Source organism: Oryctolagus cuniculus, chromosome 17, assembly GCF_051225735.1.
Source record: "Oryctolagus cuniculus isolate XC-2025 breed Fujian yellow rabbit chromosome 17, ASM5122573v1, whole genome shotgun sequence".
Lineage (NCBI taxonomy): Eukaryota > Metazoa > Chordata > Mammalia > Lagomorpha > Leporidae > Oryctolagus > Oryctolagus cuniculus.
In genome coordinates, this window is record NC_142883.1 from 39,284,102 (window position 1) to 39,297,353 (window position 13,252).

At 45.7% G+C, this 13,252-nt stretch overlaps 1 protein-coding gene across 1 annotated transcript in view; it reads left to right on the forward strand.

The window, feature by feature from the left end:
* Positions 1-233: 233 nt before the first annotated feature.
* The window catches only part of CCT6B (chaperonin containing TCP1 subunit 6B), a 43,462-nt gene continuing 30,443 nt past the window's right edge, over positions 234-13,252 (forward strand). Inside the window, exons 1-4 of the mRNA XM_002719228.6 lie at positions 234-505; positions 2,326-2,389; positions 2,935-3,069; positions 10,791-10,964. Coding sequence (XP_002719274.3) covers positions 369-505; positions 2,326-2,389; positions 2,935-3,069; positions 10,791-10,964 — 510 coding nt within the window. The 5' untranslated portion in view covers positions 234-368. The remainder of the gene's footprint in view (positions 506-2,325; positions 2,390-2,934; positions 3,070-10,790; positions 10,965-13,252) is intronic.

Consider the following 13,252-nt stretch of genomic DNA (forward strand, 5'->3'; position numbering starts at 1 on the left):
GAGTCTGCCACAGGAGCTCGCTCTTCACCGGGGTGTTACACAGGGCACAACTCAGCTGCCCCAAACGGTTATACTTTGCGAATGGAGATTCTATCCGTTTCCGGTTGGTGCTCAGACGCTGTTTCTCCTTCATCAACCGCCGCAGTTCGTCCTGATTCACCACTCGCTTGCCCGGGGGAGCGCGGGCGGAGGCGGGGGACGCCATTTTGGCGACCAGACCCCAGCCGATTCTGGTTTCCGTCCCGGCGAGGCCTGAGAACGTCACTTCCTGCCAGGGCGCTGATTGGCCGAGGTTCTGGCGAGGGGGCGTGGCGCCAGGGCTTCGCTTCAGAATCGAGAGCAAACTTTTTGCTCTCAGCCGGCTGGCGATGGCTTCGATAAAGGCCGTTAACACCAAGGCTGAGGTGGCTCGGGCCCAGGCTGCCTTGGCTGTCAACATATGTGCTGCGCGAGGGCTGCAGGATGTGCTGCGGACCAACTTGGGTCCTAAGGGCACCATGAAAATGTGAGACGGCGCTTGGAGCGGCGGTTAGGGCGCCCGCGAAGCCCTCTGAACGAGGAGGGTGCACCTGTGGCCTTGGTGGCTCGCAGTCTCGCTCCTGCCCTGAGCAATCTCTAGCTTGGGCGGGGGGAGGAGGAGAAAAACCTCCCTCAGGAGGGGGCCCATGAGTGATAAAGTCATGCAAATTAAGAAGCCAGTTCCATTAATGTCTTGTGGGAAACGTTAGGCATTTAACAAGACAACCATGCCTTTGGTCTACAGGTGCGACAGATAGTTGCGGTTTTTTGTGGCAGTGTGTTGGAGGGGAAAGGGCAGGGGCTTTGGAGCCAGGCAAGTATGGATTCCAGTCCAAGTTCCATAGTCTAGCAAGTTCCGTGGTCTAGCACTTAAGTTAACCTTAACGCTTGGTTCCCGTATGTGTTCTTCCGTTCAACATATATTTAAGTAGCGTCAATTATTGTCTTTAGACAAGAGCGAGAGAAAGTCTGATAAGGACAGAAAAGTAGAGGGGAGAGATACACCCTCACAAGAATGAGCAAGATATTAACGACGAAACAGGCATTAAATGCCAGGAACACACAGGTAATCAAGAGCGGTAGAGACAGATGTACTAATTATATATAGATGCATATGATTATATCAAGTAAAGGGAACAATTACTGATGATATAAAGAAAAACTTCTCAACAGAAGATGTTCAGTCTTTTTTTTTAAGTTGTTTAAAAGGCAGAGATCACCAAACTGCGAATTGACCTTGTAAAAATCGAGACTGGGCCAGGCCAAAGTCAGGAACCAGGAATTCAGCCTATCTCCCATGTGTGGGTGACTGGGCCCCATGTATTTGAGCCATCACCTGCTGCCTCCCAGGGTGCACATTAGCAGGAATGCTGGAAGCAAGAGCAGAGCCAGAACTCCAACCCTGGCACGCCCACAGGAGACGCTGGCATCCCATGCATCATCTTACCCAGTAGGCAAAACGTTTAACCCTGATCAGAGTCTTGGAAGAAGGAGTTGGAGGAAGGAGTAAAGGCTTCCAGCTTGAGTAATTTCAGGAATAAGAACGCTCAGTGGTGTAAACCCAACAGAAATAAAAAATAAAGCATAGTATACTGAGGGAACCAAAAGATTTGCATGTTGGAAGGTGGTACATTGAAGGAAAGGTAGACATAAGCCAGATTGGGAAATATCAAATATGTTTTAGCTAAGTTAGTTTGGGCTTTACCTTGAAGGTGATGGAGAACATAAAAATCATCGCAGGATTTGGGATCAGGGAATTGACTGAGTAACACTGACTTTTCAAAAGATGAATGTAGTATAGAGGGTAGATTTAAATTTGGAGATGATCAGGACACTAGTACAGGGTAGGGCTGATGATGATAGTGGAAAAGAAGAGAAGATATCAAGAGATATTCAGGTGGTAGAACTGACAGGACTTGATCATCTAATAAATGCGAGGGATGAAGGGAACTAAGTTGAATGGCTGAATGGCAACATTCACCAAAATTAAAAATATGCAGGAAAAATTTCAAATTTGTGCTTTGTAGACATATACTCTTTGACCCAGACACTATTCATAACCCATCAACTGCTCTTATCTTTAAACTTGTAAAAGCTCCATTTGGAATGAAATCACCGTAGCAGTCCACCCAGGTGGACAGGTTCTGAGAGCTGCGGATGGTAGTAATTCTGTCGTATCTCCCCATAGTACAAGGGAAGTTGTCCAAGCCTGTTCCCTGTACTAAGGATACTGGAGTGGCGAGTCCTGGGAGTGCGGTGCTTGACTCTTGCTAAGTAAAGTGAATAACATCAGTGTTCTCTGAACAGGCTTGTTTCTGGGGCAGGTGACATCAAACTCACCAAAGATGGAAACGTGCTGCTCCGCGAAATGGTGAGCTGGTGCTGCTGACTTTAATAAGCTTTAATTAAGAATTAGTACAACTTGTGTATCTTGAGGGCAAGGCTGCCAGCTAAGAACTGCTCTCTTGAGATATGCTGATTGCATTAAACTTCAATGAGAAATGTTTTCTAGCTATACTCAAGTCTTTGTAAAGTTCAAGTAATAGGGATTCTTACCTATTAAAACCTTTTAAAGGCACTGCATTATATTTTTTGTAATCATGGAAAAATTAAAAATTCTTTGCAGTTTTCATAAATGTATTCATCTTTGAGACCGAAGGATTTAATATTTTGGAAATGTCATTGCATTCCAATTGAAAGACTTGTATACAGTGTTCAAAGCTCATTAGTTCTCAGTTTGTAAATCTTAGGGTTGACATTTATTAAGGATCTATAATGTAAAGCCTTTAAACTTGTAGAATGAAGCAGGATTTTGTGTCTTGATTTTACTATTGACCCTTAGGTCATCTTGTGTTTGGTGACCTATCTCTTTATCTTTTCCCTCTCTTTTTCTAATGTGTTGGTTACTTTTCTCAGCAAATTCAACACCCAACAGCTTCCTTAATAGCAAAAGTTGCAACAGCCCAGGATGACATCACAGGAGATGGTACCACTTCCAATGTTCTAATTATTGGAGAATTACTAAAACAAGCTGATCTGTACATTTCTGAGGTATTAGAATTTCATACAATCTATGCTTTATTTTGAATGGGAAGTTCCAGTTTTTTTCCTAGTAAAATGCCTTAATTTTAGAGGGTAAAAGTTAATTTTACTCAAGATATTCTAGGACAATTATAAGCATAAATATTTTTGCTAAAAATCATTTATGTTTGGAATTATGTACTTCTTTTTTTAATATTTATTTATTTATTTGGGAAGCAGAGTTACATATAAAAAAGAGAGAGGCCGGTGCCGCGGCTCACTAGGCTAATCCTCCGCCTAGCGGCGCCGGCACACCGGGTTCTAGTCCCGGTCGGGGCGCTGGATTCTGTCCCGGTTGCCCCTCTTCCAGGCCAACCCTCTGCTGTGGCCAGGGAGTGCAGTGGAGGATGGCCCAGGTGCTTGGGCCCTGCACCCCATGGGAGACCAGGAAAAGCACCTGGCTCCTGGCTCCTGCCATTGGATCAGCGCAGTGCGCTGGCCGCAGCGTGCCAGCCGCGGCGGCCATTGGAGGGTGAACCAACGGCAAAGGAAGACCTTTCTCTCTGTCTCTCTCTCTCACTGTCCACTCTGCCTGTCAAAATAAATAAATAAATAAATAAATAAATAAATAAATAAATAAATAAAAAGAGAGAGAGACAGAGAGAGAGGTCTTCCATCCACTAGTTTACTCCCCAGATGGCTACAATTGGTGGATCTAGGCTAACCCAAAGCCAGGAGCCAAGAGCTTCCTCTGGGTCTCCCACACGGGTACAAGGGCCCAAGAACTTGGGCCATCTTCTACTGCATTCCCAGGCCGTTAGCAAGGAGCTGGATCGGAAATGGAGCAGCCGGGACTCGAACTGGCCCCCATATGGGATGCCTGTGCCACAGTGCCAGTCCCTTGTACCTCTCAGTACCCTATGTACCTCTTTTAAAAATCGAATGTTTAGGATATATGAAGAGATAAAAAAAATTACCCATGAGTAATGGCCTAAGAAAGAAAAAGGCACTGATAAAATTGAAACAAAATCAGATACCTTAAAAAAAATGTAGGAAGCCAGTGGTATCACTCCTTGGCTTTTTGGCTAAGATCAAGTGTAGGAGGCTGGCATCGTGGAGCAGCAGTTAAGCTGCTGCCTGTGACACCAGCATCCCATGTAGGCAGCTGTTTGAGTCCCAGCTGTTCTACTTTTGATGCAGTGGCCATTTAAAAATAGGGAGTGAACCAGCAGTTGGAAGCCCTCTCTGTCTCTCCCTCTCTCTTTTTGTAACTCTGCCTTTCAATAAATCAAATCTTAAAAACAAAACAAAACAAAACAACAACAACAACAAAAACTGGAGGGGCCAGCACTATGGTGTAGTGGGTACAGCTGCTGCCTGAAACACCAGCATTCCATCTGGGTGCCGTTGCAAATCCTGGCTGCTCCACTTCTGCTCCAGCTCCCTGCTCATGTGTTCGGGAAAGCAGCAGAGTTTGGCCCAAGTCCTTAGGCCCCTGTATCCACATGGGAGACCCAGAAAAAGCTCCTAGCTCTGGACTTCAGCCTGGCCCGGCCCTGGTCATTGTGGCCATTTGGGGAATGAACAAGTGGATGGAAGATCTGTCTTCCCTCTCTCTGTAACTCTGCATTTCAAATAAATAAATCTTAACAAAAAACTGGAGAAAAATTCGTGAAGGTTTTACACGTTGTAAATAGATCCACCTAGTTTTATTTCCCTCTGTAAACCACCTACTCTAGTCGGTCTCCTCCATTCTCCAGCCTCTGAAATCATCATGCACATTTTTGCCTTTGTGCCTTTTTTCAATCTGTGTTATTTTCTTGGCATTACTTATCTCTTTTCTCTAATTAAGTATTTGAATTTTTTCTTGCATTCAGGGATCATTTCAGTGAAGCATAATCTAGTCAAGCCACTAAAATTATTACTTCTTTGTATTTCATTTAGTATTGGGAATTGTCTATTAATTCAGTACATGCAACTTATCTCAGTTAGGACGTCTTTGACTGTAAGCAGTAGAAACTTGACTAGAACTCATTTAAACAATAAGGAAATTATTATGTCCTATAATAGAACATTGAGAGATAAGGCCAGCTTCAGGGTTGGCTGATTAAAAAGTTCAATCGGTCATCAACTGCCCGGGTCCTTTTTGTCTCTTAGCTCTTCCACTGTTACTTTGTGTTACCCTAAGAGTTATCGCCATCCTGAATGTGTGACTGTTGGAGGAAATCTGGGCTAACTTGCTTCCTTTGCTAATACTCAGCAGGAAAGGACAAGAGAAAGGCATTCACTCAACTGTGGGATATAAATTCTTCATTTAGTATGACTGGGTCAACTTTACCTTATGTCCAACCTCAACCAGTAACAATTTTTAGAATTGACTTAGACTGATCTGGGTCCACTCTATAAGCTAGGATAAGATTTGTTTCCTTGGAACCATGGGTAGAAGAAGAAAAAACAAGAAATATGAGAGTCAGCTTAGGAAGACAGGAGTTTAGGCAGGATGAAATGTTGAGAGATATGTTCATAATTATGCAACTGTGGCTGTACAGTAATGAAGTTAGGCTAACACTGAGGAGGGAGGAGTAGCCTATCCTAGCCTATCGTCAGAAAGCACTCAGGAGGAAGTAAGGCCTGGGTTGAATCTTTGGGAGAGTGAACCATATGAAAGGGTGCGAGATGAGGAGAAAGGCATTCCAGGCAGAAGCAACAATGTGAGCAGAGGCACAGGGAATAGAAGCATCTTGGTATTGTAGGGAGCTACCTGCATTTTGGTGTTGCTGGAGTTAAGGATGTGGACAGTGGTGGAGTGGAGGCAGGAGCCAGATCATGGAGGGCGGTATAGCATGCTCCCCAAGCAGCTTCCACTGTATCTGGTGGTGAACAGACAAAACATAGAAATATTTTAATCACTGATGTGGTCAGATTGGCATTTTAAATGTTTGGGCAACAGTTTTAAGGGAATCAAGACTGGAAGGAAGTTTTCATAGTAGTCCAGATGCATGAATGTGAGGTCCAAGAACAAGGAAAAAAAATTTTTTTTAATTTTTATTTTTGACAGGCAGAGTGGACAGTGAGAGAGAGAGAGAGAGAGAGAAAGTTCTTCCTTTTCCGTTGGTTCACCCCCCAATGGCCGCTGCAGCCGGTGCACTGCGGCCAGCGCACTGCGCTGATCCGAAACCAAGAGCCAGGTGCTTCTCCTGGTCTCCCATGCAGGTGCAGGGCCCAAGGACTTGGGCCATCCTCCGCTGCACTCCTGGGCCACAGCAGAGAGCTGGCCTGGAAGAGGAGCAACCGGGAAGAATCCGGCGCCCCTTCCAGCACTAGAACCCGGTGTGCCGGCGCTGCAGGTGGAGGATTAGCCTAGTGAGCCGAGGCGCCGGCCAAGAACAAGGAAATTGTTGAAAATGGTTAATAATAAAACTCTAAGACAAATTATACCATCCCTCAGGCTTTGGTCTCATTTGTAAAATGGGACTGATAATAACACCTATTTCATAGTGTTGTGGAAAAGATTAAAGAATTCATGTACAACTTTTAGAGTAGTGACTAACACAGATGCTCAATTACTGTCATTATTTGACGATTACTATGGGGCCAGTGCTGCCTGCAGCGATGGCATCCCATATGGGTGCTGGTTTGAGTCCTGGATGTTCTACTTCTGATCCAGCACTCTGCTTATGCGCCTGGGAAAGCAGTGGAAGATGTCCCAAGTGCTTGGGCCCCTGTACCCATGTGGGAGACCCAGATGAAGCACCTGGCTTTGGTTTGGCCCAGCCCCAGACATTGCAGCCATTGGAGAGTGAAGCAGCAGATGGAAGACTTCTCTCTCCCTCTGCGTCTGCCTTCGTCTCTTTTTTTCTGTAATTCTTTCAAATAAATAAATCTTTTAAAAAATAAGAATATTACAGGACCTAGTGCCAGTTTTCGTAAAGTTTGTATATTATTTTGTAGAACAATACTTTTTTTTTTTTTTTTTTGACAGGCAGAGTGGACAGAGAGACAGAGAAAAAGGTCTTCCTTTTGCTGTTGGTTCACCCTCCAATGGCCGCCGCGCTGCGGATGGCACACCAATCTGAAGGCAGGAGCCAGGTGCTTCTCCTGGTCTCCCATGGGGTGCAGGGCCCAAGCACTTGGGCCATCCTCCACTTCACTCCCGGGCCACAGTAGAGAGCTGGCCTGGAAGAGGGGCAACTGGGACAGAATCCGGCGCCCCGACTGGGACTAGAACCCGGTGTGCCGGCACCACAAGGCGGAAGATTAGCCTATTGAGCCGCAGTGCCGGCTCAATACTGGTTTTTAAGAAAAAATTTTCCCATAATTTCAGACCTTCTGAAAAGTTGTAAGAATATTGCAAATAATCCCTGTATGCTTTCTACTCAGATTCTCCAAGAGTTACTGTTTCTTCCCCAACTCTGCCCTGCTTTCTTTGAGATATATGTGTATGTGTGTGTGTGTACTTATGTTTTTCTGGATAGTATAAGTTACAAGATATCTAAATATTTCAGTATATCTTTCCTTTAAAAATTTTTAAAAAGATTATTTATGTGAAATTCAGAGTTACAGAGAGGAAGGGAGGGACAGAGAGCAAGATCTGCCATCTGCAGATTCACTTCCCAAATGGCCGCAACAGCTCGGGGAGGGCCAGGCTGGAGCCAGGAGCCAGGAGCTTCTTCTAGGTATCCCACCTAGGTGGGAGGTGCAGAGGCCCAAGGACTTGAACCATCTTCTACTGCTTTTCCAGGTGTATTAGCAAGGAGCTGGATGGGAAGTGGAACAGCTGGGTCTCTAACTGGCACCCACATGGGATGCTGGCACCGTAGGCGACAGCTTTACCAGCTACACCACAATACTGAACCCTACCCCTAAATTTTTTTTTAAAGATTTACTTGTTTGAAAGGCAGAACAAAAACACACACAGGGGAATAGACACACCATTTTTTTTTTTTAAATTTACCTATTGATTTGGAAGGCAGAGTTACAGAGAGAGAAGAAGAGAGGGAGAGATCTTCCATCTGCTGGTTCATTCCCCAAATGGCTGCAAGGGCTGAGGCTGGGCCAGGCTGAAGCCAGAAGCTTGATCTGGGTCTCCCATGTGGGTAGCAAGGGCCCTGATACTTGGGCCATCCTCCACTGCTTTTCCAGGCCATGATCAGGGAGCTGCATCAGAAGTGGAGCAGTTGGGACATGAACAGTCAGTCGTTCATATGGGATGCCAGTGTCGCAAGTGTGAGCTTAACCAGCTGCACCACTACTTCTACCCCAGAGAGAGATATATTCTATCAAATGATTCACTCCCTAAATAGCCATAATAGCCAAGGCTGAGCCAGGCTGAAGCCAGGAGCCAGAAACTCCATCATGGTGTTTCGCATGGGGACAAGGGCTCAAGTACTTGGGGCATCTTCCACTGTCTTCCCAGGTGTGTTAGCAGTTCCTTGATTGGAACTGGAGCAGTCAGGAGCTAGCACTTGAACCGGCACTCCTATATGGGTTGCCACTGTTGCAAGCAGCAGCTTAACCAGCTGTGCCACAATACTGGCCCAGTGTGTATTTCTTCCTTCCTTCCTTTATTTTCTTTCTTTATAAAGATTTATTTATTTATTTATTTATTTGAGATGCAGAGTTAGTGAGAGAGAGGGAGGGAGATACAGAGAGAGAAGTCTTCCATCTGCTGGTTTATTCCTGAAATGGCCACAATAGCCAGAGCTGGGCCAATCTAAAGCCAAGAGCCAGGAGATTCCTCCAGGTCCCCCATATGGGTGCAGGGGCCCAAGCACTTAGGCTGTCTTCTGCTGCTTTCCCAGGCCATCAGCAGAGAGCTGAATTGGAAATGGAGCAGCCGGGACTCAAACCAGTGCCCATATGGGATGCCTGCACTGCAGGTGGAGGCCCAATCCACTATGCCACAGTGACAGCCTCCAGTGTGTATTTTTTGGAAGCATGGGATTCTCATATATAATCATAATCTTATAACTACATAAAGCAGAACACCAACACTAACACATTCATACAGTACTGCTACATGATCTCCAGATTTACTCACACTTTACCACATGTCCTGCTGGTGTTCTTTATTGAAAATATGGGATCATGTGTTCAGTTTTCACATCCCTTTAGTCTCCTTTAAGTTAGAATAGTTCCCTAACTGCCTTTTGTGCCTCATGATATTGCTACTTTTAAGGAGTACAGGCCAGTTATTTCTTTTTTTTTTTAAAGATTTATTTTATTTATTTGAAAGTCAGAGTTATAGAGAGGCAGAGAGAGAGAGAGAGAGAGAGCGCGCGCGCATGCAAGGTCTTCTATCTGCTGGTTCTCTTCCCAGAGGGCTGCAATGGCCGGAGCTGTGCCGATCCAAAGCCAGGAGCCAGGAGCTTCTTCCGGGTTTCCCACGTGGGTACAGGGGCCCAAGGACTTAGGCCATCTTCCACTGCTTTCCCAGGTGCGTTAGCAAGGAGCTGATTGGAAGTGGAGCAGGCAGGATTCGAACCAGTGCCCATATGGGATGCTGGCACTGCAGGCCGTGGCTTTACCTGCTACACCATAGCACCAGCCCCTAGGCCAGTTATTTCATACAAAGTCCCTCGATTTGGATTTGTCTGTTTCCTCACAATTGAACTCAGGTGATTAGTTTCTGGCAAGAGTATCATAGAAGAGCTGTTGTGTGTTTCTAAATGCATATGTGATGCAGGAGGTACGTGCTATCCGTCTGTCCCAGTACTGTGAGGTTAACTTTGATCACTTGGTGAAGGTGGTATCTTTCTACCATTTTTCTCTCAACCAGTGCTGATTCTTCGATTTCTTTGATTAAAAGAAATCTTTTGTACCCATTCAGAAGGGTACCACCCAACAATGTAGTTAAAAAGTTTTGGAATGGCCAGTGCCGCGACTCAATAGGCTAATCCTCCACCTGTGGCACTGGCACACTGGGTTCCCGGTCGGGGCACCGGATTCTGTCCCGGTTGCCCCCCTTCCAGGCCAGCTCTCTGCTGTGGCCCAGGAGTGCAGTGGAGGATGGCCCAAGTGCTTGGGCCCCTGCACCCGCATGGGAGACCAGGAGAAGCACCTGGCTCCTGCCACGGATCAGCGCAGTGCGCCAGCTGTGGTGACCATTGTGGGGTGAACCAACAGAAAAGGAAGAGCTTTCTCTCTGTCTCTCTCACTGTCCACTCTGCCCTGCCTGTCAAAAAAAAAAAGTTTTGGAAATAAAATTTTTGTACTAGGGGCTGGTGCTGTGGCATAGTGGGTAAAGCTGCTGTATTCAGCACCGGCATCCCATATGGGCATCAGTTCGAGACCTGGCTGCTCTACTTCAGACCCAACTCCTTGCTATGGCCTGGAAAAGCAGTAGAAGATGGCCCAAGTGCTTGGGCCTGTGCATCTGTGTGGGAGACCTGGCAGAAACCCCTGGCTCCTGGCTTTAGATCAGCCCAGCTCTGGCCATTGTGGCCATTTGGGGAGTGAATCAGTGGATAGAAAATCAATCTCTCTGTCTCGCTTTCTCTCTCTCTCTGCCTGCCTCTCTGTAACTCTGACTTTCAAATAAGTAAATGTTAAATAAAAAAAATTTTTTTGTACTAGACTTTCAACTTTCCTGTAAGTTTGATATTGTTTCAGAGATGACTTTTATAAATTATATACATAACTAATATTTAGTGGCATTAATATGGATAATGTTATTTTTGTACATACTTATCAATAGGAGAGGATAATTATTTCACTATGGCTAACTTTATAATTTTATATTGGTGTAATAGGGTCTGCACCCTAGAATAATAGCTGAAGGCTTTGAAGCTGCCAAGATAAAGGCCCTAGAAGTTTTGGAGAAAGTTAAAGTAGGGAAGGAGATGAAAAGAGAAATCCTTTTAGATGTGGCTAGAACATCTCTGCGGACTAAAGTTCGTGCTGACCTGGCTGATGTGCTAACAAAGGTATGTGATTAAACTCTTGCATTTAGAATGAGTGTAGCCTAACACATGGAGATAGTCTTCTTTTTCCTATAGGAAAACCAAGTACTGCATGTGATTGTTTTGAACATAAAATAAGCCACAGAAGACAAACTTTTATGGGCCTACCGTAGGCAAGAGTTATTTGATCAAAATATTTGTAATTCTTCAAAAGTGTCCTTAAACCTTCTTTTATGGGGCTGGCACTAGGGCACAGTAGGTTAATCCTCCTCCTGCGACATCGGCATCCCATGTGGGTGCCGGTTCTAGTCCCGGCTGCTCCTCTTCCAATCTAGCTCTCTGCTGTGGCCTGGGAAAGCAGTAGAAGATGGCCCAAGTGCTTGGACCCCTGCACCCACGTGGGAGACTGGAAAGAAGCACTTGGCTCCTAGCTTTGGATCAGTGTAGCTCTGGCCATTGTGGCCATTTGGGGAGTGAACCAATGGAAGGAAGATCGTCCCTCTCTCTCACTGTCTGTAACTCTACCTCTCAAATAAATAAATCTTAAAAAAAAAACAACTTCTTTTACATGACTGGAAAGTTGCCAGGGGTGTGGTTGCCTATGGAGCATGTCCTGTGGAAGCCCTTGGGTGGTATACTGGATTCCTTAAACTAGAGCTTTGTTTTCATTATATTATAATATTTTAATTTATTTATTTAGGGGGAGAGAGAGAGAGGAGAGGGGAAGAGAGGAGAGGGTAAGGGAGGGGACGGGAGGGGAGAGATCCCATCTGCTGGCTCAGAGCCAGGAGCTAGGACCTCAATCCAGGACCCCCATGTGTGGCAGGAACCCAACCACTTGAGCTATCACCACCATCTCCCAGGATCCATAGCAGCAAGAGCTTGAGGCAAGTATGGAACTAAGGAGCTCCGAAATGGGAGACAGGCACCTTGAATCTCTCTGGTTAGGACAGCCATTCTGTTTCAGAGCTATGGAAACAATGATCGTCTATCCAGTGGACTTTGTCTTATTCCCTATTAGGCTCCAGAACCACATGTTAGGCTACCTCAGGTAAATTTTTCTAACATATTGTGGTGTTTTCTTTTCCTTTCATATTTTTACTTATATAGTCAGCTTTTTCATACTATTTTTTTCTGAGCTTAACAATAAGAGATGCTATGCTTTATTTTTATAAATGTTTATTTTAATAAATCTATGTATTTGAAAGGCAGAGATGGAGAGAGACAGAGAACCTGCATCCACTGTTTCACTCACAACAGCCATGACTGGGCCAGGCTGAAGCCAGGAGTCTAAAACTCAGTGTAGGTCTCGCACTTCAGCCATCACTTACTACCTCCCAGGATGTGCGTTAGCAGGATGCTGGATCAGAAGCAGAGCCAAGACTTGACCTAGGGACTCCAATACAGGATGTGGGCATCCCAGGCAGCAACTTACTGCTGTGCCAAATACCCACCCCTGTGCTCTGCTTCTTAAAATGTATATTCTTGGGGGATATGTGGCATTATTAATGAGAAAAATCTTATTTTTTATAGACACTCTCAGACCTGAGAGGTCTTTTTTGAAATTTTTTTTTATTTATTTGACAGAGTTAGACAGTGAGAGAGAGACAGAGACACAGAGAGAAAGGTCTTCCTTCCATTGGTTCACCCCCCAAATGGCCGCCACAGCCGGAGCTGCGCTGATCCGAAGCCAGGAGCTAGGTGCCTCTTCCTGGTCTCCCATGCGGGTGCAGGGGCCCAAGGAGTTGGGCCATCCTCCACTGCCCTCCCGGGCCACAGCAGAGAGCTAGACTGGAAGAGGAGCAACCGGGACTAGAACCTGGTGCCCATATGGGATGCTGGCACCGCAGGCAGAGGATTAACCAAATGAGCCACGGCACCGGCCCCCAATACAAATCTTTTTGGAATGTTAATTTTAGCCTATGATTTTTGGGGAAAGCATATTTTCCCACTGAAACAAACATTTATAGGGGGCTAGCATTGTTATACAGTGGGTTAAATTGCCACCTGATATGCCTGCATCCCATATGAACACCAGTTTGAGTCCCTACTGTTCCACTTCCCATCTAAATAACTCCCTGCTAATGTGCATGGGGAGGCCGTGAATGATGGCCCATGTGCTTGGGCCCTTGCCACCCACGTGGAAGACCAGGATGGAATTCCAGGCTCTTAGCCTTGGCCTGGCCCAGATCTGGCTGTTGTGGAGTGAGTTTGGGGAGTCAACCAATGAAAGATCTCTTTCTGTCTCTGTCTCTCTGTCCATCTCTGTCTCTGTTTCTCTCTCTCTGTCTCTCTCTCTCTCTCCCTGTGTA